The sequence below is a fragment of the Lemur catta genome, chromosome 14, assembly GCF_020740605.2.
Source record: "Lemur catta isolate mLemCat1 chromosome 14, mLemCat1.pri, whole genome shotgun sequence".
In the NCBI taxonomy this organism is placed as follows: domain Eukaryota; kingdom Metazoa; phylum Chordata; class Mammalia; order Primates; family Lemuridae; genus Lemur; species Lemur catta.
In genome coordinates, this window is record NC_059141.1 from 62,568,626 (window position 1) to 62,595,242 (window position 26,617).

General features: G+C 47.8%; 1 protein-coding gene across 2 annotated transcripts in view; it reads right to left on the bottom strand.

Moving 5' to 3' along the window:
- Positions 1–3,547: 3,547 nt before the first annotated feature.
- The window catches only part of SH2D4B (SH2 domain containing 4B), a 72,547-nt gene continuing 49,477 nt past the window's right edge, over positions 3,548–26,617 (bottom strand). The window contains exons 5-8 of one of the 2 annotated variants that reach the window (XM_045568444.1): positions 25,919–26,117; positions 21,816–21,943; positions 7,010–7,230; positions 3,548–3,775 (exon numbers count right to left, since the gene is read on the bottom strand). In XM_045568444.1, the coding sequence (XP_045424400.1) occupies positions 3,683–3,775; positions 7,010–7,230; positions 21,816–21,943; positions 25,919–26,117 (641 nt within the window). In that variant the 3' untranslated portion in view covers positions 3,548–3,682. The remainder of the gene's footprint in view (positions 3,776–7,009; positions 7,231–21,815; positions 21,944–25,918; positions 26,118–26,617) is intronic. The other variant, XM_045568445.1, reaches the window with a different exon arrangement.

Below are 26,617 nucleotides of genomic sequence, written 5' to 3' on the forward strand. Positions count from 1 at the left end.
TCAGGCTGTGGAAACACAGGGAGCCAGCCGAATTTGTCCTGCAGCTATAATTTTCTGATCCCTGTTTTAAAGGCTGGTGGCTCCAAACGCGGCCCAGCATCCAGGAGCTTGTTGGAAATACAGAACCTCAAACCCAACCCCAGATCCTCTGAAGAAGAATCTGCATTTTTAACAACGATCACCATGTGTTTGTTTACCCTGGTTTAAGGTCCATGCAGACTGTGAAGCCAGACCAATTTGCTTGCTACAACTTCCCAGAGAAGTGAACCTGGGAAAGTTCTGAACCTTTCCTTTTTTTTTTTTTTTTTGAGACAGAGTCTCACTCTGTTGCCCAGGCTAGAGTGCCGTGGCGTCAGCCTAGCTCACAGCAACCTCAAACTCCTAGGCTCAAGCAATCCTTCTGCCCCAGCCTCCTGAGTAGCTGGGACTACAGGCATGCGTCACCATGCTCGGCTAATATTTTTTTATATATATTTTTTTAGCTGTCCAAATCATTTCTTTCTATCTTTAGTAGAGACGGGGTCTCACTCTTGCTCAGGCTGGTCTCGAACTCCTGACCTCAAGGGATCCTCCTGCCTCAGCCTCCCAGAGTGCTAGGATTACAGGCGTGAGCCACCACGCCCGGCCAGTTCTGAACCTTTCTGTGCCTCAGTTTCCCCAAGTGCAAGGTAGAGATGAAAGAAAGCATTGTCTCTCTCAAGCATGGTTGTGAGAATTCACACACACATACACACAGAGTTTACAATAATGTTTATCATTACTATTAGAATAGCTTGAGTTATTTTCAGAGCCACTCTCTGAAATAGGCAAAGCTTATGCTCTGCCCAGAAGAAACCGTAGCCCAAAGAACAGAGAAACTTATCTAGCATCACAATTTAGTCCCGAGGATAATGAAAGTTTCAAGGGTACACAAGGACAAACTCCCCAGGCTCCCAAGTCTTCCAGCCCAGGTTTCTTTCCCTTCCAAGGTCCACCCTCCATAGTCTGTCTCAGCTCATGCCCCTTAGACGTGCCCTAAGATTATCTCTGCCACGCAGGATCTCCTTGAGTCTGTACCCCAAGCTGCCCTTTCATTCCTTGAAATTTATCTTCCATTAAGTTGCATAGTGTTTTTTACAACTTCTCTTTCTAGTTATAGATTGTAAATTTTTCCCCTGCTGAGTCTTGTACCCGAGTGACTGTTTTTCATTATATTTGTAGGGCTCAGGAAAAAAAAAAAAAAAGGCAATTCCTTTATTTGAGAATCCTGACATTTATTAGCATAATAAAACTCTCAAGATGAAATTGCAGTTTTCCAGACAGTAATTTCATTTGCAGGACAACTTACAAGGGATTTATTTTAAAGCCAGGTAAAACCTAAAATATATGAGACATGCAGGAAGTGCAGGCCCCAAATAAAATGAAATAAATGTGTTAGGCATGGAAAACTCAGCTGTTGCCTTTCACATATTAATTAGGGGTGACAGGAACAACAACCCAGGGACTCAGGGCCTCAACCCATCTTGGTTTGCTTTCAAAGCTGATGCTGGTTCTTGGAACAGAAGTTTCTTCCAACACCTTGAAAATCATCACACCATATCCCCAAACACATCACTGCTAAGCACGAAATCGTTGTTGCTATTATTGCGGTGGCTTCTAGCAACACCTTTCATTGGGACGGAGCTTGCATATTTACCGTTTAACTGACCTGTCAAAAAAACCCGTGATGGCCATACAGAAAATTCTCTTTTCAGTTATACCGAGGTTTACAGGAGTTAAATGACTTGAACAAAGTCATATAATTGGTAAGTAGCAGAACCAAAACTAAAATTTGGTTCCTCTGAGTTGTAATAGAAATAAGGTCATTTTACTAATTGGTTACAGTTTTAAGGCACTTTAGAGTTCAAAAAGCAGGTCCCCTCCATCACGTCATTTTGTGCATTCAGTGAGACAGGCAGACAGGAGGCAGGCGACAGAGCCAGGCTGCAAAATTATTATTATTGAACACATTTGTATGATAGTCCTTATCTTGGGTTCCCCTGTGGCAGAAGCTTATGTGCTGCTACTTCACCCAGGAGTTCAATCCCAGAAGAGCAGGAGAGAGAGGGGGTGAGGCAGAGAAGTAGGAAGAACAAATAGGGGTCACACTGACCAGGTCACTGCTTGGTTTCATCATGACTCGTCGTCACTGGATCTTGCAAGACTGTCTTCTAAAAGACCACATGAAGAGCTGCCTCACAGAACAGTTCCTCCAGGAGAGAGAAGGGAGAGGAATTCATCTACCAGCCTCTCACTCCCATTGATCTAAGGTTTATTACTGCATGGGGCATTAACTTCCCAGCTCTCTGTCTTATGCCTCTGTAGCTACAGGAAATGAGGCATGTGGCAAGGTACCATTGGCTTATGCTCACATGAGGCTGATCAAGACAGCGAGAAGAGCAGAGCCTGTGCACAATCAGTGACAGTGGTGGTGGCTGGTGGGAAACATACAGCCAAGGATCCAAGGAACAAGCAGAGCATAGATGTTTGACACAGCTACCAAGTAAAGCAAACCAGTTCCCTGACATCCCCAGAGCCCATTCATCCTTTTCCTCACACCAAACATAATGCTGCAAGCATTAGCATGCTAGTAAGTTCCAGGGTGGGGTTTGAACCCCAATCTTTTTGACTGTAGACACTATAATCTTCCCATCATATTAATATGCTGCCTCCATTTATATCCCCATAAACGTAGAACGTGAGTACGCACAAATAGATACCATCCCGGAGAGTTACTGAGGAGTTATTGAGAGAGAGAGTCTTTCTGCTAACATGAGGAACATGCTCAGATTAAGTGGACAGTAAAATCAAAATCCAAGGGACAATGAGGACAGAGTTAATCATTTGAGTAACCTGCACACAGAGGGCCCCATCCTAGAGAGCAGAGGCTTTATGTCTAAAAACCATTCTTGGATTTGTAATTCACCCCAGGTCCATCTGTAGGAATATATGAAACCACTGCTTCAATGTTGCAAAACTATGTCCAAAATATGATTCAAAGACAGAGGAGAGTGGCAGAACAAGAGGTTAAATACAGAAGGCAGGACAGTATCAATCACCAGTCCTGGCAGCTGGGGCTCAGGGACCTTAAGTAAGTCCAATGATAATATCTATGAAGGTAGTAATGAATATTATGAAAGATGCAGCATCTATGTCCACCACAGAAATCCTTTACAACCTCTCTTCTATTATGTCTATGATTTTATAAATAGTGACGAGTAGGAAATGCCTTACTAGAAACTGATTTGGTGTTGGAAAACTTTTAGAAGTACATTCATTCAACAAACATTTATTGAATATCTACCAAAGTTTAACCATGTTAAATTCAAGGTTCGGCACTGGAATTATTTTGGATTATTAAAACGTGATCCATGCACTCTAGGAGCTCAGTTTAGGGTAGCCGCAGCAAGTGGGCTTTATCTTCCAAGGTTACAGCTAAACTCTTTGTGAAAGAGTTGCATCAGCTATTAGTACTGAGCACTGGGGTGAGACCAGCAGCACATATACCAAATACTTCATGTCACTTGAGACATACTAGTCTACTTGTTCCTCTGAACGGCGATGGATCTTCCAGGAGTCCACAAGGATTCGAGCTGGCAAGTTCTTAAGCTGAGTTCAAAAAGAGGGTTCCCAAAGGAATCCAACTGATCAGGAGAAAAAGAAATCATTCAAACAACAGGTGGTAGTCTGGCGGGCTGTCCCTCTGTCCACAGGGTTCCTGCAGCAACTCTCCCCCTGAAACAGTGATGATTTCCTCCTAAAAGGGGAAAAAAAGGAAAATTTACTTATAATCAAGAAAGAGAAATAAACGTCTACCAGAGAGAGACTGGTTTAAGACAGAAAGACAAAGAGCATGCATCTGCCTCCCCTTCACTCAAATTTCTAGAAATGGCAGGAAAAAAATCTGCCTTTAAAAAGAAATAAAAAATCCATAAAATTACTGGAAAATAATGCCATCAACAAAGTGAAAAAGGTTAAAGAATCCCTAAAAAACAAAAGTCGTGCAGGATGGGATTATCAGAGGAATCAGTGTGGGGCGTGGGGCAGGGGCCAGTGTGAGGTGGGGACAGGTTGGGGAACTCTAGGCAGGTGTTTGCCTCAGGCAGCTCAGGAAATGAGGAGAAGCACACAGCTTCCCGGGTGGCCAAAGAGATCCAAAAAGTTCAAAGGTTCCCACGCCTAAAACATCAACCACTCACGGTCAACTCTAAGCCCTACAGCATGAAGAGACTGGATTTGGGAAACAGAAACTCTGTCCACTCATAGACAAACAGGATATTTAGAAACGGAAGATCACCACATAGCCCCAAATCCATAAACATTTAAGGAAAATCATAGCCATAAAAGAAAGATGCCAAACTCAACAATAGAAATGATTCCCAAGGAAACACCAAGTCTATAAATATAAAACAAAGAAAAGGAGCCTTTAAGAGATGTGCATTAATCCCCTCCGTGGAATAAGAAGATAAGTTGGAGAGAACGTCAGTTAGTCAGCAAGTCAATGAGTCAGTCTGTCTCTCTCAAAAAAAAGAAGAAGAAGAAAAGTCATCCATGGAATAAGAATGGGCCGTTATTAAAAAAAAAAAAAAAAGAAAAAGAACCAATTAAAGAACACAGACATGAAAAGCATTTAAATTAAAAAGAAAAATTTCACCAGAAGAACTGAGTAACAGAATGGACATAACTAAAGGGCAATTTAGTTGCTGAAAGAAATGTCACATCAGTAAGAAAGAGACATCTTAATAGAAAAATGGACAAACGATATGAATGGATGATTCACAGAAGAAGAAATCTGAGTGGCCATTAAACACATGAAAAGCTCCTCAGCGTCAGTGGTCAGCAGAGAAATGCAAGTTAAACTACAGTGAGATTCAGTGTCTGCCCGTCTGATGAAAAAAATTAAATGACTGATAGGCCCCGGTGTTGGCAGCAGTCTGAGGAAACAGCCTCATATAGAGTTGGCAGGGGCCTGAATTGGCACCACATTTTTGAAGGGCAATCTGGCAGATCTATTCTAATTAAAATGCACATACTCTTCTCTGTAGCAATTCCAGTCTGAGGGACCCATCCTAGAGAAATATTGCACATGCATCGATAGTGACATATACAGGAAAGTCTCCACAGCATTGTTTGTGATCATGGAAAACTGGAAGCCAGACAAGTGAATAGCAAGAAGGGAATGGGTAATTAACTGTAATATACATCCACCCCGGGAATACCACGGGGCATTTATAAGGATTGATGCAGTATTGACATGGAAAGATCTCATAGACATATTTTAATAATAGCCAACACATCCTGGTAATTTACAAATGTCAAGTATATTTTTTCATCACTTTAAACAGTGATATCTCATTGAAACCTCATAGGGCCGTGAAGAGGTAAGTGCTATTATTAAACTCTTCTTACTGAGGAGGAAACTGAGGTGCAAAAGTCTGAGTAGTTGCCCAAAGTCACACACAGTAATGAAGCTGGGATTTAAAATTCAGCAGCCTGATCCCGGGGACCATGCTTTTTAAAATTATATTCAATGATTTATTTAGCAAGTAAAAAATCAAGTTGTCCAGCTATATGTAAAGAATCATGCAACTTATATGAAAAATAACAAAACTATGTATTTCCTTAAGCATGTAAGTTTCTATGTTACTGCCCAGGAAAAACTCAGACAGATACATGGCAGATTAATACTTCAAGGTGGACAATGGAAATGGGGATTTGGAATGAATAAGCCTCTCACTTTGTACTGTATTTGATTTTTCTTAAAATGTAATCATGAATTAATTGGGTAATTAAAATTTTAATTTATAAAAGCTGACCACCAGATCTCCAGATGGACACAGATGATATATCTCTAAAGAAATGTGTTAGAAATGAAATTGTCAGTCTCTAAAGCTTAGATTTGGAAGAGAATAAAGACCTTCAAAAAACATTTGGTCTGGCCTTTCCATATAGGAACCTGTCCTGAGAGATGGACGTTTACCCTTTGCTTGAAACACGTCCAGGAACACGGAGCTCATCACTGCTAACTCAGCTTATATGGTACAGGGAAAGCAAAACAAAGTGGTTTAGTGGGAAAAGCGCGCACTTTAGAGGCAGACAGCATGAACCTTAACCCCTGGTCCTCGCTGGTACCAGCCACGGAAACTTAGCCTTGGTTCCCTGATCTGTGCAATGGGGCTAACATGCCTCCCTCACAGAGCTACTGGGAAGGTTAAGTAAGAACATGAATGCAGAGCACGAGGCTTAGTGCTTGACAGAGAGCACTAAGCCCACGCATGCCCTCCCCTTCTCTTTCCTCTGGTTGTTAGAAGGCTACAGAAGTGGAAATCTACCTTGATCCTGGTTGGTCCAATTTTCTGGGCAGTACTCAGTATGCAGGTATTTGTGATTGGGTGATTTTCTATGGGCTTTACTCATAAGGTCAAGTTAAGAGCTGTCTCTGGAGCCCTGGGGACATCCAGGAAGAGAGGAAGATAAAGCAATACAAATCCTCTTGGAGTAAAAGTCCAGTGAAATGGTCAAATCCTTCTGTGAACCTTTCTACACCCGCAAAGCACAGGTAGATGTTGGACCCTGGGCTGCCGCCACTCTGCCTCCCGAAATTCTTCAGTTAGGTCAACTCCCAGAAGCCTGGCTTGATGTTCATGAGAGGGACATTCCTGGGACTGAGCTGAGGTGTGACACCTGGGCTTGGAGAGAGGCTGATCAGCCAAATCCTCCTGTTGAAAGTAGAGGGCGCTCAGGCACTCGAGGGGGGGAAGAGGCCTGGGGGCCAGGCACATGCCCCAGAGGATGAGCCAGAGAGAAGAACGTGGCTCCAGGGCCTGGTCTCCACAATCCCCAGCCTCTTCTACCCTGGCCCTGAGGCTCTGTATCTCTGTGCCCCTCCGGCTGTGGCTTAGAGCCCGCAGCCTCGCTGCGCTGGCCTTGGCTCTCTCTTCAGCTCAAGTGTCTGCCAGTTTCAGCCAGCACCCCTCGGAGGGACGGATACCTTATGGAAATCGACGAGATCTGTGAGCGTCGCGTGGCGATTGGGGTCCACTCCCAGGAAGCTGTAAAAATCCCCAGAGGCATCCACAAGAAAGTGCTTGAACCCCTTCTGCAGGCGGTAGGAGAGGGTGTAACCCCAGATTTTCTCACTGACCCGGACCAGAAAGGCTCCCTCGGTCATGTTCTCCAGGAGGTCTTCTGCGTTTTCTCGGCTAATAATCCCTGGTTTAAAAAAGAAAAAAAAAGTCCGCAGGTTCTGCAGCCCCCTCCACACCCTCCCCGACCCCTCCCCAGCCCTCCCCCTGTGGCTCAGTGCACACGCCGTCCTGTCCGTGGGGTCCCAGGTGTCAGGAAGGGAAGGGCTCAGGGCGGCCAGCACATGCTCCTTCCACGGCGGGAGCAGCCAGCTGCGAACCTGGGCGCAGCGTTCCCACTAGGACCTGAACTGAGCACACGTTCCTCTCCAAATAAAGCCACCCTGATTTGAATTAATCGGATAAGCAAGGAATTAGTAATGACCTGGATTACAGTATCAATTGATTACAAATACAAGTCACCGGTACTGCCCTGTGGGAAGCCCTGAGAGTCCTGCTGCAGTGACCAGAATGACTGCTGCCGGCTGCCTCACTTAGCTCCCTGGAACCATAAATGAGCACCTGAAGACAGGATTTTCCCTTAAAAAGTAAAAGGACTTCCTCCAAATACCTGTGGACACCAGGCAAAACGTTTCTTAATGGGGCACAGAATTAAGCTTCACTTCAGCTCAACAAAACTTTCTAAGGTTTTGCAGTCCTTTGCGATGTGGTTTCATCACAATATGGAAGTCAGATTTGGCCTTGGAGTTGTTGATATGCCAGTGGCAATGCCCTGAAATGCTTTTAGGGAGCTGCCGTCATCTGGGTAATGTGGGAGAGCGGTGTGTTTGGTAGATCAGATCTGGAGTCAGCAGGTGGGAAGAGAAGAGGAAGTCAGAAGCCCTGGATTCATTCCCCAACTCTGCCCTTACCTGGCCATGGGATCCTCAGCCAAGCCCTCAACTTCTCCAGTGTCCTTTGACATTTAGATGGTCATAACCCATCTACTTCAAAGGCACATTATGACTTTCAAGTCAGAAAAAGAATTCAAAATCTTTTTATACACTGGGAATAGCTGTGGAAATGTCGGATCCTATTACCTGTTATTCTAGGGGAGAGGTGAATCGCAATGCATCGTCCCTTTGCACACCCGCTCGTGTGCCCTTTACGTTCACCATCAGTGGCGAGCAGACGGACGGAACCAGCCGGGCTGCTCGTCACCATGACCCTGAGAGGCACTGCACACCTGACTTCTCCCCACCTGAATCCCCGATGCCACTCCCACATGAACCTGCAGTCAGACTCCCCTCCCACTGCTCTCCTACCCAAAGCACGGGGACTTTCCTTGTGCCCAAAGCAGAAGGCACAGAGGCAACCACACTGTCAAAGGCTCCACCTTTTAAAGACAGTCAACACAATCGGGGACCACCCATTTCCTCCTTGCCCAGGACAATCAGGAGGCAATCAAGCCAGCTACCCCCTCCCAGTCAAGCTACAGAAGTAGAACACTAGGGAGGTAAGGGGACAGAGGCCGGGCTGGAGGCTGGGACGAAGAAGGACCAGAGGAGGTCACCCCCGTCCCTACTCCAAGCACCTCAAGCTGAAGTACAGCAGGGCTGGGGACTGGAGAGGAGACTGCTAGAGAGGGTGGGAGACTAACAGTCAAACTTGAAGAGGACTTCACTTTATGATACCCAAAAATGACCAGTAACACCAAAATGGCCATGTCCTGTCTCTCCCCCACGTAAAACCCTTGAGCGGCTTCCCACTGGCGCCCAGCAGAGCCCAGCCTCAGGCACAGTGGACACCGGCTCCCTGCGCCCCCACACCTGCCTCTCCAGGGTTATCCACCAGCTCACGCACCATTCCGGCTGCTCCCCATGGGCCTTCCTTGGGTGAAGCCTCATCCTCCCTCCCAGCGCCCTTTGCCCCAGCTGGCCCCGACTCCCCTTTGAAGACTGACTCCTCCTCTCTCCCAGGAATCACCTGCTGCTGGTAGCCTACACTCTACCTCTGTGCAAGTTTGAAAAAGATGACTCTCTAAGTGGTTGAATTAGAAAAAGACGCCTCTCTGGGCCCAAACAGCAAAGCCCACAGCTTGAATGGGGGTGGGGGGTGCTGCAAGTCAATCCCCTGCTCTGCCCAACGAGCCCCCCTGGCAGGGTCCCTTTATTCAACCTTGAACCTGCTCAACTGATCGGGAAATCATTTCTATCCCGGGAGCCTGCACTGGATATCCCACCTTCAGGTTTTCACAACATCCTACCCAGATGCTACCTAGATGAATTAAACAGGCTGTGAACTGCTCAAGGCTTGGGGCTGTGGCAGCCATGGGAGATGCTGCCAGGCCTCCCTTCCAGAGAGCCCTGTTGCCGGGAGCAGCATCGTGTCCTTCAGCATCCGCAGTAGAGGCAGGCTCTCCCCAGGCTGCTCCCCGCAGTGGGTACCAGAACTGCCACTCCTGCCCAAGGTGGGTCTCCTCTAGCCAGTGATCTTTGCACTGGGCCTCCCCACTAGCCCAACCAAGATTTCCTCTGAGCTGCACTCCAGGGCAGTCTCGGGTTATGCAATTGTCCTTCTTCCCTCTCCAGAGGTGCCAGACCTGCACCACATTCTGAAGACCCTCCCCGCCTTATCCTGCAGCCTCCTCCCTTTGTCCTTCACTGGCCCTTCCACCACTCAATCTTTGCAATTCTGCTTCCCAGAAGACCTGAACTGATACGATTCCTTATCATCTTTATATCTTCCGTGCCTGGGATGCTGGATGCACGTTTGGAGCAGTGATCAAGAGCACGGACTCAAATCACAGCCTAGGGACTTGTTCCATAGGTGGCCTTGGGCAGGTTACTTAAACTTCTCTGAAACCTAATTTGGTGCCCTCATCTATTAAATGGTATGATAATAATTCCTACATCTTAAAGTTGTTTGAGAATTAATTAAGTTAATGCATGAATGTCCTTAGCACAGTGCCTACAAACATAATATTAATAAATATCTAATGTGGCTCGGCACGGTGCCTCACGCCTGTAATCCTAGCACTCTGGGAGGCCGAGGCAGGTGGATCGTTTGAGCTCAGGAGTTTGAGACCAGCCTGAGCAAGAGCAAGACCCATCTCTACTAAAAAGAGAAAACAATTATATCGACAACTAAAAATATATATAGAAAAAATTAGCCGGGCATAGTGGCGCATGCCTGTAGTCCCAGCTACTCGGGAGGCTGAGGCAGGAGGATCGCTTAAGCCCAGGAGTTTGAGGTTGCTGTGAGCTAGGCTGACACCACAGCACTCTAGCCTGGGCAGCAGAGTGAGACTCTGTCTCAAAAAATAAATAAATAAAATAAAATAAATATCTAATGTAATATAACTATTTACACTGTATACACTAAATATCCTACACGTGTTAGTAGTTACACTGAAAGAGACTTTTATACCAGAGGACATGGGATTATCTTTAATTAGAAATTTTAAGGGTTTTTCTTTAATCATTAACAGGAAATAGAGGCCCAGAGTAAGATGAGATCACTTATAAAAACAAGTTAATAAGAAGTTTCATCTGTTGCACACCCTTGTAGCAACAATTAAAAAGTCTGAAGAAGATACAGATACAAATATAAACATAGGCTGGGCACGGTGGCTCACGCCTATAATCCTAGCACTCTGAGAGGCTGAGGTGGGAGGATCGCTCGAGGTCAGGAGTTCGAGACCAGCCTGAGCAAGAGCAAGACCCCGTCTCTACTAAAAATATAGAAAGAAATTATCTGGACAACTAAAAATATATAGAAAAAAATTAGCTGGGCATGGTGGCGCATGCCTGTAGTCCCAGCTACTTGGGAGGCTGAGGCAGAAGGATTGCTTAAGCCCAGGAGTTTGAGGTTGCTGTGAGCCTGAGTGCTGTGAGTGCTGAGATGCCACAGCACTCTAGCCAGGGCAAAAGAGCGAGACTCTGTCTCCAAAAAAAAAAAAAAAAAAAGGAAGCAAATATAAACATAGACCAGAGTTTCTCAACTTGGGCACTGTCAACATTTTTGGCCCCTTATTGCTTGCTGTGAGGGGCGGGGGCAGTTCTGTGCACTGGAAGATGTTTAGCAGCATCTTTGGCCTCTACCCCACCGAGGCCAAAAGCACTTCCCAGCTGCAACAACCAAATATGTCTCCAGATATTGTCAAATGTGCTAGGAGCACAAGGACCCTGTTGAGAACCATTGGCATGGACACAGACCAGAAATCTCTAAAAAGTGTTGATACATTAGGAAAAAAAAGTAGAACAATAATACTATAATGTGTGATATAATTTATGCAAGAAACATGCCTTCCACAATAGTTTATACAAAAATTATCACAATTTTACAAACATAAGATCTATGAGAGCAAGAATTTTATCTTTTTTTTTTTCCCCTACTACATCTTCATGTCTAAAACAGTGTCTGGAAGTTAGGACCTCAATAAATAGTGTTGAATAAATCATTAATCAATTAAAAATATAATCCCAGAACTAGCATTTATGGAATGCTGGCATTATGCCTACCACTGTGCTAAGACTCATAAACACTAGATCATTCAATTCTCATAATAATCCTTTGAGGTAGGTACTTCTATTCTCCGAGTTTTGTAGAGTTGAAAATTAGGCTAAGAGAGATTGAATTACTTACTGGAGTCTCGCAGCTAGTAAGAGGCAGAGCCAGCACAGAGGTGCAGCATTCTTTCAAATGTCAGTCACACACACAAGGCTCGCACTCCTGTTAGACTGCCAGCAGCCTGTTTTGCCCACATACAACCCACATCCCATCCTGGAGGAATGTGTGGGCAAGGGTGGATTAGGTAACCAGCTCCACCCCCAGGGCCGCTGTGCTTGTAGCACAAACATGAGGATGCAGCCAGGAAGCCTACTGCAGCCTCTCGGCTGTTCCTGAGCTGCAGATTTTAAGGCCGACCAGGATTCAAGAAGCAATGCCCAGAGGTCTAGTTTTGTCAGAGGTTATACCCAGAGGAGCCTGATACAGAGAGTGAGGACTAGTTGCAAACATCTGCAAATAGAAATTGTGCTCGGACTCCAGGGCAGAAGTCTTTCCAGTTCAGAGAGATGCCTCCCTGAGAACTGGGAGATGAAGTATACTGTCCTATTGAAAGATAGTGCTAAAGCCAAACAAATCTGAGTTTCCAATCTTGTCTCTGCCACTTATGGCCTGATCTTAAACAGGTAAATCTCTTCCATGGTAACATGTACTCACATTGGCATCACTCAAAGTTATTGGCCGTATTAAGTGAAACAATGCCAGGGGACTGATGGATGCTGTGACCATAGTGGCTGCTGCAGCCTGGCAGTGCACAACCCCAGCCGGGCCCCAGCCTAAGCCACACGGTTCAAGGGTCAGTGGCAGAAGTGAACAGAGCTGTAATCAGGAAACTGAGACAGAAGCCCAGCATCCAGACTGGGGCCCTTGATGGGGACTAAGGAGGGATGCACCTGAGCCTGCCTCAGCAGGGACCAAGCACCTAAGGCCACCCAACTAACTACAGTGCCCCCTGTTGGGCTTCTGGAAGAATAGGACAGGGAGTGATCAGGGGACAGAGGTCCTTCAGGGCAGCCACTCTCTTCCCCTTGGTTACAGACTGCAGCGAGTAAAGGTGAGAAGGCAGAGAATGCAGAGGGGACGATGAATGCTGGCCTGGCAAACGAGTCCAGCTTTGCTTTCACTGTCCCTACGCCAGCATGTGACTCTTACTGGCAGGCGTGTGTGGCCTCTCTGGCCCCACTGAGGAGGGGCCTGCAGCACCCTACTCCCCTGTTACTGCACCCTGCGCCCAAACCATGGTGCGTCCTCCCTGACACCTCCTCCAGTCCTCTTCCCGGATTCCCTTCCATGCTGGGTCTCAAACACCACCACCAACTTCACAGTCACTGTCAAAACATTTACTCCACCGGTGCTACTCAGCGGCAGCCCCAGGAAAGGAAAGGCACTTTATACTTTCAGAAGACGCTCTGCTCTAATAGACACATAAATTCACACCTTAGCAAATCCTCAAAGCAGACCCGTGACTATCCCAGCCCCTCCTCCACCTCCATTTGGTTCCCGGAAATCATTAGCTTGAATTGAACCTGAGTAACCAAATGAGCTCTTTTTATTTCTCTGTTAGGGCTTCACCCTGAAAAGAAAGAAACGCAGGCAGGCCAGCCACGACGTTTCGCTTTTTATGGGTCTCAATTCATCTGACGTGCATATTTCTTAGCGCTTTCGCCGCAGCTACGCCTCACTGGCTGACAACTCCTCCATTACCGCTCTGCTATTTCTCATTCATTTTTGCGACTTTCCTTTCTTATTGCCATTCTTTCCAGACGATATCATTAAGGAGGCTGGAATTATTAAGCTCTTCCTTCTCAACCGTTTCTCAAAGCATCCTAAAGCCACAGAGATTGTGATGAATGAGCTCAACTGCCTTCATTTTTTATAACTCCAAATGAAATTTAACCACGGCTAACTGCTGAGACAGGGTTTCGCCGGACGAGCTTCTTGGTTCCAGATATATTTATGCACAAGAGGCAACATCCATGCCCACGAATGTCTGCTCCAAGCTGATGTGCCAGGTTCTGATCACCAATGCCGCTGTTCATGAGAGAGGCTGGCACCACCCAGCAAAATGACTTCTGTGCAAGGATCCTGTGTAACACCTACCTCAACTGGATAAATAAATGTATGGTATGATTGTTTGCTTAGTGTCAGCCTTGCAGAAGCCAGGTTATTTTCCTCTGTATGGTGCACACAGATTGGTCTTGCCTGCCCAGTACCATTCACCCGTCTTCTGACAAGGGAATTGTGACCTTCTTTTGGGAAGGTCAGATTCCAGGCAGAGATCTTTCCTGCTCTCAGTCTATGCAGTTCCAATAGAGTGGAATCTGCCAAACCCATTCTGCATGGTCACCTGACCCAGCCCTAGCCAATCAGACAGCTCATCCCCCTGGCGACAGCCATTGGTTTAGGAGTGGGCATGTGACCAAACCAGACCCAACAAGGCAGACTACTGGGCTAATGCTGGGGCTGTTGAGAGGAAAGCATGCGCTCTCTTCTAGGATTTGAACCTAGGAGAATGCAGGCATGCAACCTCAGCCGGATGCATTGCTTGAGAATGAAAACAACATGGAAACCAACAGAGCTGAAAGATGGAGAGAGGGCAGTTGCTAAAAAGCTTAAGCTCCCTAGTTCCAGAAAAGCCTGAAGCTGGACCTACGTATGGGATTTTCAGTCTTGTAAGCTGAAAAATTCTCTTTTTGGTTATATCAGTTTGAATTTTTTCTGTTACTTACAGGTGAATGTTAAGTTCCATGAGGGTAGAGAAGTCATCGGCTTTGTGTATTACCTTATGCCCTGTACTTAGCACACCACAGAAGCTTAACACACATGATCAACAAATGAACTATTTAAATGCCTTTACCCAGGGAGCCTGTTTCCTAATGCCCCTGTCTAGGTAACTCAACAATCCCAAACACTGATACTTCCCTGTTTTACTCTACTTATTGCAAAAGGGCTCTGCAGGCTGTATGGAGACTCAGATGGCATTCTTCAGGAATTCACTGGGAGGGTGGCACTGGCCTCAGGAGGAACAGACACTTGCCCCAGTTAGGAATAGGCATGGCAGTTAAAACAGCTGGCCCCACAGCCCAGAAAGGCTGGGTGTCTCCTAAAGAAACAGCCATCTCCCCATCCTCACAGAGACATCCTGGACTGGAAAGGAACTGATCCTCTGGAGCACTGTGTGCCTGGAGCAGCTACTTAATCTTTAGGGTCTGTATTTCCTCACCTGTGGGATGGCAACAAGGCTGCATTGCACAGATAGGAGCATGGACTCTGAAGCCAGATCACCTGGGTTTGAGTCTCGCCTCCCCTGCTTACTAACAGGGCAACCATGGGCAAGTGGCTTCACTTCTCTGTGCCTCAGCTTCCTCATCTGCGAAATGGGGCTAAAGCTAGTAGCAAGTACATAGTGATGTTATAAGGATTAAGTAAATTAACATAGGCTGGGCGAGGTGGCTCACGCCTGTAATCCTAGCCCTCTGGGAGGCCAAGGCGGGCAGAGTGTTTGAGTTCAGGAGTTCAAGACCAGCCTGAGCAAGAGCGAGACCCCATCTCTACTAAAAATAGAAAGAAATTATATGGACAGCTAAGAATATATATAGAAAAAAAATTAGCCAGGCATGGTGGCGCATGCCTGTAGTCCCAGCTACTGGAGGCTGAGGCAGGAGGATCACTTCAGCCCAGGAGTTTGAGGTTGCTGTGAGCTAGGCTGACACCTCAGCACTCTAGCCTGGGCAATAGAGTGAGACTCTGTCTCAAAAAAAAAATTAATTAATTAATTAATTAACATATAAGAAGTATTCAGAAGGGTGCCCAGCATACTGTAAACACGGTGTACATAATTGCTAGTATTATAACCTATTCCAGAGAGTTGTATAAAGAGTAAATACTGGATGTTCAATGTTTTGTTGACACAATGCCAGCACAAAGTACATGTTCAATAAATTATTAGTTAAAACATAAAAAGCCAGTGTGATCCCACAGATAAAGCCAACCAGCACACCCCACAGATACTGACCAGAGCATGCCTGAGGACCAGTGTAAGGTCACGTGTCCTCTACCCAAGGATGCTACTGATCCAAGAGGTACCTTTGTGCACCTCCAGACAGACACAGCCCTATACAAGGTACAGGGCTTGAAAGTAGAGCAAGCACCAGAACTGTAGACAGCTGAAAAGAAAGAGTTAAAATCTTGGGAACACCACTACCATCTATGCTTTTCTAACACAAAAATAATTTCCTTCTTCTTTGTAATCCCTTTTTGAGAACATATAGCCAGTGCACACTTAAAAAAAAAACAAGGAAAATATTCCTTTATTTCTTAGTTGGAAGAGCTTAAGTAAAAACTTAAGAGGAAACTGGGTCAACTGACCTACTTTTTTCTCCTTTAGAAAGTTTTGCATTTGGGATCAGAGTTGGTGGAAAATTTCCATTCCAAATTCTGCCCAGGAGAGGAAAATTAGCAATCTCCCTTGATGTGATGGATCATGACATGCTAACCAACCTTCCAAATGGCCTGTGTGTTACACCTAATGACTATGTAAAAATATTTCAAGATGAGTATCACACTCATAATAAAAGAAAATTTGGACTTGTACTTTTTTTTTTTTTTGGAAGGCTAAATCAGTGTCATCTTCCTCTTGTGCACCGATCTTTTTCTTTACTTCTGAGAGACAGCAGTGACGTATGCAAATTAGTATGCCTTAAAGGGGTGAACCACCATTGCACATGCTTCTTCTGTTCCTGATGTGCAGCTCCAGAGGCCACCATGTTTATTTATTCCATATAACAAATAGAAGCATTTATTGCATGCCAGGCATGTTCCAAATACTTTAAAAATATTGATACGTTTAATCGTCACAACACCATTATGTAGCAGGTATTATTATTTTCTCCATCCCTGGTTTCTTCAGCAATTCCTTACTAAACAAACTTTTCGTGCCTGGTCCACACTGCTGAGGTCCCCATCACCTCATCCTGTCTGCCACCTCTCAACAGAGTCCAAAGCCTCATTGCAGTTTCCTACCCTCCCACTAATCCTGGAAGCCAATGACAGGGGTCTAGGCTGGCTCACTCGCTCCATCTTGGCCCCAGAAACTCTAACTCCTGGGAGTAACCCCCAAGACCAAACAGGGCATTCCCAGATTTTCCAGTGCCAGCTCTGCTTTGCAAGGTCATGGAATGAGATTCCAAATAAAGAAGTCAGGCTGAGCCCAAAAGAAGTTTACCGGATACACAGTAAGGGATTTTAAATACAGAGAGGACCCTTTTTCATCCCAATTTCCATCCCTACTCTGTTCGAGTAGGTAAAAGTAGAAGCCAGAAACCCTGTGCCTTGTCCAGTGCTCATGACCACCCAAGAAAACTCTGGAAGCTTGGCAGGGGCAGGGCCCGCAGTCCTGGAACAATGTCAGCAGCACTTGCCCTCAGAGTCACACTGCATCACAGAGGCCGGGGCAGAGACCTTAAAGGCCCTCCATCCCCCACGTTGGGAGGCCACCAGCCATCCAGACTGCCCAGTAGCAAGCTGCAGCCATCGAAAAGCTCTGTCTTCTACTGAAGTGAAATGTGTCTCTTCAGGACCCCCATCCCTGGACCCCAGTTCTGTCCTCTTTTAACAATCCCCCTTTCTCAAGACAGAGCTCCAGAGCTTTGTTCCTCCATCCATTCCACCCCACGGCTTCTTCTTTCCAAGATAAACATTCCCCAAGTAATCATTAAAATGACTTCTGTTTCCCTCCCTTCCCTCAAATGCATTTGGATGTGCTGTGGTGTAATCCAAGCATCAGTGTGGACAAAGAGTCTGAAGATATGGGGCCCATTCTAGAATTTTACCTTCTTTTTTTGTTTGTTTTTTTTTTTTGAGACAGAGTCTCGCTTTGTTGCCTGGGCTAGAGTGAGTTCCGTGGCATCAGCCTAGCTCACAGCAACTTCAAACTCCTGGGCTCAAGCGATCCTCCTGCCTCAGCCTCCCGAGTAGCTGGGACTACAGGCATGCGCCACCATGCCCGGCTAATTTTTTCTATATATATCTTAGTTGACCAGATAATTTCTTCCTCTTTTCAGTAGAGACGGGGTCTCGCTCTTGCTCAGGCTGGTCTCGAACTCCTGACCTCGAGCGATCCACTCGCCTCGGCCTCCCAGAGTGCTAGGATTACAGGCGTGAGCCACCGCGCCCGGCCCCATTTTAGAATTTTAGAACCTAGCTGCTCTATGACCTTCAGTCTTCTTCTCTAAATATATTCTGAGATCACAGTATGGGCAGGTAGGACGCAGTGCCCATCCTCTTTGGAGCTCTCACATTGCACAGGGAAGCCACCTCTAACTGCTGGGCTCCCTGCAGACCATATGTCTACATGGATGGAGAGTGCCTCATTCCTGCCTTCTTTGTGTTTGTCAGAAGAGGCAGTAACACACCACCCATGCCCAGGTAAGGCCACATTTGAGATCCAAACCCAGTACCTGAGCAGAGTCCCATGGGAATAATTTACCAATGCCAACTACATCACCCACCGACTAGCCCCATTCTGCGCCAAGCCCTAAGGGATAGCAGCAAGACAGCCAATGGGTTGTTGCCCCAACAATAAACCCTGGACCAATTTCGACTGTTCTTTAGAAGTAAATCTTGGGAAGACAAATGGGTTTTCACTGAGTCAATGTCTAGACAGAGGATATTCTTAACAATTTAAGATGCATATCCATGTCCAAAAAGAGATTTTTTTCCCCAAAGCCAAGCCTATATGTCCTAGCATTTCTCTAGTACATTTCTGAAATAAAACTATTTCAGGAATAGTTTTATTCATATATATAACTAGAAGTCTCTCTTATAACTCCTGGAACAAAACAATGAACAAAGGAGAAACAAAGAATTACTTTACTATCGCTCTTTTTAACAGAGGAGACTTTATCTAGAACCCTGTGGCCCCAAAATAAAGCCAGTTCTCATCCCCTTCCCCTTCCCCTCTGAGCCCATCTCCCCAAACTGTTTCCCAGAGGAAGTAAGGTCTCTGGGGGTTGGCCCCAGACCCCAGGAGACATCAGCACTCTCATGGACGTGGCTTTTTGTGATGGACAAAGTACTCTTGTTGCCTTGATCTTCATAAGCATCCTATGAAGTAGGTGTTATGATGTGAATTTCACAGATGGGGAATTTAAAGGACACATCCAAGGTCACAGAATTGCTGGGCTCTAGACTGGACCCCACATCTTCGGACTCTTTGCCCACATTGCTCTTTGAATTACACCACAACACATCCAAATGTGTTTGAGAGAAAGGAAGGAAATAGAAGTCGCAGTAGTCATTTTTAACCTGCATCTAAAATCCAGCCACATTAACTCGGACTGTTTTACCCAGCAAAGAAAAGATTTCTATTGGGATGGTGATAGATGGCATTACCGGCTCAGAGCCTTCTTCCCTCCCTGTCTCCACATCCTTTGACATATGGCTTTACAGTTCCTCATAAGAAAAAGGCAGAATCTGTTTTCCTGCCCCTCAACTCCATGACATATTGCGGCCAATGGCATGAGGCCCAAGTGACAATGGCAGAAGTGACAATGGGCTGGTTCTAAGACTGGATCTCAAGAGCCTCGGGTGCTGCCAGTTGCTCTCTGGTGCCTGTGCTCTGCCGTGAGAAGAGCACACCTGAGCAAGCCCGCTGGTCCCCAGAGGCGCACGACAGAGCCGTGGAGCAGAGCCGTGGCAGCTGAGACACCCAGCCAAGCCCGAGAGAGCAGACCCCAGCCAACCTCCTGCAAAACCCCTGAAACAGCAGCCTTGTGGGGGCTGCTTGTCTCCGTAACAACTGGGGCAGAGGGAGTCCTACCTGCCCCCTCAGGGAATTCCTACACTGGGAGAGAAGCTGGACCACACCATTTGTTTCAGACTTTGGGGTTTTAGGAATGAATAAAGCTACCTAAAAAGGTCTTGAGAACCAACATAGGGCTGCTACCTTTTTGCTTTTCCAAGCAAGGACAATATATAAAAATAACCACTCTAGCCTACTGTCACCATCAATTCATAAAAGATAAGACACTGTAACACTACAACTGAGAGAAGGCTATAATCTTAGAGTACGACACAGTCCTTCCTAAGTAAGGATACCTGGCTGCCCTACGTAGGTGAGCCTTCTTTCATTCTGTCGCAGATCAATGAAAACTCTGCCACCGAACAGCTCCGGTCCGTGTATTAGCAACTTTTATAAGACTTAAATCTTGATTCTGTTTGTTCTGTGACAATAGAAAAGTTACCTTTTTTTTGTAAATCAAGGCAGAAAATAAAGCTAAAGATAGATTTGAACACCTCTGCTGTGCCTTCTCCACTGGCTACGGAAAGCACACAGGGGACCCAGGGCAGCTGCCAAACCCTCACCTCGGCACGTTTGAGCTGCCCCTGCAGGCAACTATGCCAGCGCTGCGCTTCCATGACTATGATAACATATGAATGAGGAGCAAAGTGGTGATTCAAATAGAAGCTCTACTAGGGGCTACAGAGACACAACTGGGACAGAAGTGAGAGGCAGGAAATCCCCAGGGCCAGCTCTAGAGACACCTGGCTCGGTCACCCAGGAGTGCTGTCTTCTCTCCGAGCCACAGTGCCGCTCCATCCTCTGCTGGATGTGCGGGGGCCGGGGAGAAGGAAGAAGTGTAAAAGTGGATGGTGGTTATATTAGATTCAATTATCCTTCAAAACTGTCCACTGCACCATGGATGCCAGACTGGCTCTGGCTAACGGAACATGAGCAACAACAGCTTGTGTCAATTCCATGCAGAAGCTTTAGGGGCCAGTGTGTGGTTCATTCCTTCTGCCATGAGACCATCAGAGTTTCCAATAGAAGCAGCTCATCCAGGCTGAGCCCCAGATGAAAGTCTACCACCAACCCCCCAAGGGCATGTACCATGAATAAGAAATAAACCCTGGTTGGTGGGAGTCACGTAGACTTTGGATGCATGTGTCACTGAGGCATGCCCATGCCCAGGCAGACCTGCACTACGGGCTGCCATGAGTCGAGGCGGGGGACTCAACAGCAGTGGCAACAGAGGAAGATGGTGAGTTTGTCTTGGAGGTACTTCTGCACCTGAACCTGGGCAGGTCGGAGCCAGGGGCGAGGGTTGAGCACAGAGATACCTGAGACACAGGGCCCTGACCCCGCTGAGCACATGACCACCAGGAAGGCTAACCTGACCCTCTTGGGTGTGGATCTGGGTTTTCCGATTCCTCCCAGGTCCCGAAGGAACCCACACACCTGTGCAGAGAAGCAAGGGCTATTCTTTGGAATGGGAAAGCCTGGGATCTAATCCCAACTCTGACACTTCATTCCCGCCTTTACCTGCTCCTCCCCTGGGTACTTATTGTGCCAGGCATGCGGGAAATAGGCAGAGTCCTGGGCCTCACAGGCTCACATGCAGGTAGGAGAACAGACAAGAAGTGAGTAAGACAAGCACCAGTTGGGTGAGTGCTCGAAGGAAATAAACAGGGTGAACGGAGAGAAACTGGGGAAGGCTGCTGTCGGTAAGGGGTTCAGGAAAGGCCTCTCTGAGGAGGGATACTTGAGATGGAAAATGAGACTGTGTCTGCCATGCAGAGAGCCTCGAGAACACAGCAAAAGCAAGCAGGCCGACAGCAGGTGCAGAGGGAGAGGACGGCTCGTTTGAGGAACGGAGAAAAAGCTTTGGGAGCAAGGCAGGCAAGGGGGGACTTTCGAGGAGCCCCCCAGCTCTAATATTCTGTTTGGGTGACCCTGCTGTCTGCATTCAGCCACCTGTCATCTCGCCCGCGAGTACCACTCAGAGCCTACAGCGTGCCAGGCTGTGGCCAGATCCAGGGAGGCGGGATCAGAGGGCAAGATGGGGGCCCTGCCCAGCCGGGAGCGCGTGGTCCTCTGAGAGCTCACTGTCCTGACTACAGAGAAGACGCCTCTGAGGGGTCTTTGGTGGCCCAGCAGGTTGCCCAGGGAGAGCAGAGGGCAAGTCGCGTGCACCCCTTCCCAGCAGAGAGCGGGAGCGCCGGCCGCATCCCTGGGGCCTCCAGTCTCCTGGGCTCCTGCTAGGAGATGGTGGGGGCAGAATGGCGCTGGCATAGGGTGTCCAGTCCCCCCCCCATGACAGCCGTCCTTCAAGGGAGGCACAGATGTGGGAATTGCCTGCCCCGGGGCCCGGAAAGCGGTCCTACCATGGAACCAGGGGGCGATGGATTTGGTGCTCCTCTCAAAGCCGGCTCGGCGAGGCAGCTGCTCCTCCTTAAACCAGCGCACGATGACATCTCTGGACACGGGACGCAGCGGGCGCTCCCAAGTGCGGCTGAGAAGAGAGAGGAAGGGTGGAAGAGTGGGAGGGGTGGAAAGAAGAGGGGAGTGAAAGAGGAAGGGGCGAAGAGGGAAGGAGGAAAGGAGGGGAGAGGGAGGAGGAGGGGAGGGGGGAGAGCAGGAGGGCCATGGAGGGAATGGGTAAGCCTGTCGCCCACATTCACCCGTGGAGAGGATTAAACAAGCCAGGTAGTCGAGGGCACTTTCAGATTACAATGTACCAGCTGTTATTATTTTTTCTAAAAGAAAACTGTTATCACTTGCTTCAAAAAAAAATCCACCCAGGTAGGAGTGAAAAAAGGCTCAGAGGAGACACCAGAGAAAAAGAAAAGGCAGATTCCTCCCGGAGCACGGCCAGGACATGAACATCGACATCCTGATGGAACAGGAACAAAGTTATTGCTATGTGAGAGTCCCCCACACCCCTCACTCCCCGATACAGAGAATTCTAGGTCCCGTGCCCTGTATCGCCCCCTGTCCACCCTGTAAAGGAACACCTGCCTTTGCCACTAGCTCCTGCACTTCTGTGTGGCAGAATCAGGACAGTGAACTGAGACACCAGAGAAGCCCACGTGCTCTGGAAATAGCTGAGATTCCCCGCCCAGGAAATACAAAGGATGAGCACAGGGGAAAGGAGCCGGGAGGGAACAGCACTGCACACGGGCGGCCTGCGGACAGGGACGGAGTGGAGGGAGCAGGAGCGTGTGAAGCATGCAAGAGAATGTACCAGGTACGGTTCAATGTTTTCTCACAAGTAAGCCAAGACTGTCATTGCTTTTGTGTCTGACCTGTGGTTTCTGAATACACACACGGACAGGGCCCCATGAGAGCCCTGCTGTATTCGGGCTACACTAAAACAGTAAGAGCTTGGCAGCGCATAACACAGCAAGCACCCAACAACGATGTGCTGCATTAACTGTAGCGAGACCATACTGCATTACCTCATTGCACGGAAACATCTGAACAGCAAGGCCTCGGCCCACCTTGATCAACCACAGCCCCCTCACCATCTCCAGCTGAGTGACAGCAACCCGGTTAATTCTTATTTTATCATTGCTATCCACCTAATAGTACTGGCATTTAGAGTTCACCACTGCTGTCCTTTTTCTTCATAAAACAAATGCCAGCTGTCCCCTTGCGTAGTCTCTGTAATTGCCCTGTGCCAAGACCCTGAGCTGGACTCAGTGCACCTCCTTGCAAGTCCCAGAATGAATCCGCCTGGCATATTTGTACTTGCCCTAAAATGAATGCACATACACACGCACACTCCTGCACACAGGCACGCACGTACACAGCAGAGAACACTGTAGCTTTTAGAAAAGATGTTGGAAGAAAAACAGAAAGTGAGGTGACATTCCACAGCTTAAAGCCATCATCCCTTGAGTTTGCCTCCAAACCCTGTCTTCCCTCAGCCTCTCTGGGCTTCCTTTAACCCTCCAGCCCTACAACAGCCTAGCTGCCTGCAGCATCCTCCCCCTTCCCCCCAAGGAAGTCAGATGCCTTCCTCTTTGTTAAGCAGCACAGGGCAGCCCTGCCCACCCCCCAGCCTCTTCCTCCACATTTGCATTCCCTGAAAAAATAACTGTGTTACTTTTTCACAGGGGTTGGGGGGAGATCCTCTAGTTTCTAGGACTTACTCTCCTTAGAAGGCAATCGGAGGTTATAAATAACAGCAAAGAAAATTCACTCACTCTTGTCCCTCTGTTCCTAAGCAGTGGATTTGAATTTGTTTCCAAGTAGAGAATTTCTAAGCAGGGAATTTGATTCCCTCAGATTATAAGTGCTAGGCTCGCATGGCTGCTCCAAGGAGCCCTGGCCAGAGCTTCACTCCTGCACCTAGAACTCCCCTCCCACCAGCGGAGTGCTCCCACCCTTCAGCACTGACAGCAGGTGTGCAGGCCAGTGCAAGTGCCACAAAGCTGAGAGCAGCGAGGCCACGGGGTCTGTCCCTTGGGGCAGCCACAAGAGGAAGGCTAGTGGGTGGCTTCTCTGGGGGCCTGCAGCTCCCCTAGTGACTGCACAGCGGGCCTAGAACCAGGCCGCGCAGGGTCCATGAGGCTCTGTCATGTGGGTCCAAGGGATAATTCAAGGTTTCTTTTTTAAAAGCATAAAGAGGAAGAAGGCTTTTCTAATTATGCCCCCAAATCTAAAAGACACAAAAGGAAATTTGACCTCATAAAAATCAAGAATTTCTGCATGACAGAAAATTCCATCACTAAAGTCAAAAGATAAATGACAAAATGAGAAAAAATGTTTATCACAGACAAAGGGATGCTCCTCGCTAATAGTTTAGGAGTTCCTAGAAATCGAAAAGGAAAAGACCAATAGCACAATAAAAAAAAAATGGGTAGAAGAAAGGACAGATAGATAAGGAAATACCAGTGGCCCTTAAACATATACAAAATGTTTAACCTCATTCATAAATAGAAACACAAGTTTAAATTTGCTCTGAGATATTATTTCTCATACAAAACATAAGTTTGCCAAGGCACTGTCGGCAAGACTGAGGGATGAGAGTGAACTGCTGCCCCCCGTGTGGAGGCCAAGTTGATGACTACTGTCAATATCACAAATGCACACAGCCCCGACCCAGCAATCCCACTTTTGGGGGTTTCTCTTGCAGGTAACAGTCACTTGTGTATAAAATAAACTTCTGCAAGGTTGTTCATTAAGGGCACTGTTGGTAACAGCCAACGATTTGAAACAATGCCAATGTCCATTAATACAAAGTTTTTGATAAATTATAGCACATCCATGCAGTAGTATACTATGCACCTGTTAAAAATAACCTAAAATAAAATTAAATTAACAAGCTAAGAATTGATATGAAAAGACCTCTAAAAATAGTTAAATGGGAAAAAAATCAAAGCGCAGAGCCCCATGTATAATATGCAATCTTTTATGCAAAAAAGGGGGGATAAGGTTTTCCATGTTGGCAACTGCAAAAAGAAACTGGGAGGACACAGCAGAACAGTAGTTGCCCATGGGGGCAGAGGGAAGTGAGCAGACGGAGGACAAGGGAAGGAGTGGGATTTTTCTCCGTAGACCTTTTTAAACTCTCTGGTTTGGGAACCACATACATGACAAGGAGGGAAGGGGCGGAAGGGAGGGAGGGAAGAAATGAAGTCAGGGTCAGCTCTCTCTAGACTGAAGGGAGAGGGAGAAGAGGGTTATGAATAACCCCAAATCCCAAGTAAAGCAAAACCCAGACAACCCTTTGTGATCTGGGGGTAAAGGGACTCTCGGGCACACTGCCTGTGGCTAAGGGAGCCGGCAGGTGCTCGCTCGGCAGTGATGGGAGCAGGTGGCACCCGAGAGGAGAGGGGTCAAACCTTGGGGCTGCCTGAGGCGGCCACAGGCAGGAGGTGGAGAGGCTCCCTGCGACCTTTCGACCTTTGGTCCTGGCGACTGTGGGCAGTCACCTAAGTGCCCTTGCCAAACAAACCCTTTGGGGACACGAATGTGTGTGGGGACCCTTCTGCACTCAACCACACTAAGCTGCAAACCTGTTAATCCAACTGGGAGACAGCAGTGCTGCCTGTGGGTACAAAAGGCAGCGAGCCCCGGTTTCCAGGCTGCTGGGCCATACTCAACCCATTTGGGGTCTTTCGCTCCAAGTTCTTAACCTGGGGTCCACGGACCTTTAAGAGTAAATTGCATGCAAGCATTTTGGGGTATTTATATGTGCACATGTCAGAAAAAGCACAGCTTTCTTCAGACTCTCAAAGGAATCCTTGATCCCAAAAAGGTTAAGACTCCCAGAACTTCAAAGTTACTAGAAATCTCCACCCCTCACACCTCTCCTGCCCCTCCCCCTCCATTACACAGACTGGGACATTGAGGTCCAAAGAGGGGCAATGACTAACCCCAATTTCACTGCAAATCTGGAGCAGAACCGGTACCGGACGTCGCTGTCACATGCCCGAGGCCAAGGCCCCGCCCCCCGCACGGGCCGCAGAGCCCGACCCACCTGACCCGCACAGGGAGGGGCTGCGGCGGCCCCGGGCCCGGAGCCTCCCGCTCGTGGCTCTGGCCGAGCTCTCGGAACATGGAGCTGAGGCCGGCGACGGTGCCCTTCTGGATGGCGCGGAGCGAGTGGCGCCGGTACTCGTCCCGGGCGCGCTGGGCTCGGCGACTCCTCTCTTCATCAGCAGCCTTGGAACGGCGCACTGGAAAGAGCGAGACAGCGTTGGCCCAGACCTGCAGCCCAGGCCGTGCACTGCGTAAGCCAGGACCGGGCTTAGTCCAGGAGGCCCGGGATTCACACAGGACCGGCCACTCAGACCCACAGAGGCTGCACGGAGGCTCGAAGCCCAGGAATGGCAGGGCAGCCCTGGTCCGGCCCTAACAGCAGCCCTAGGGCAAGCCGGTCCCTATGGAGGTAAGGACAATCATAACAATTTAGAGTTGTCTGTTTGTTGCTGTGACTCCATTCCAGAAAGATCTAAGAACCTTTAGATGGACATTTCCATCTCCATCTTCCTGGGAGTGCCCTGCTCAGAGCAGCTTCTGAAACCCTGTCCCCACCTGCCCAGCCTCAAGGGCACCTGTCCGGGTGGTCGCATCTCCAGACACCGCGGCCATCACCCGCGCTGACTGCGGGCTTTCCCTGTGCCAAGCCCTGGGCTCTGTGCCCTCCAGGCAGCATCTCACTGCAGACACTTCCCCC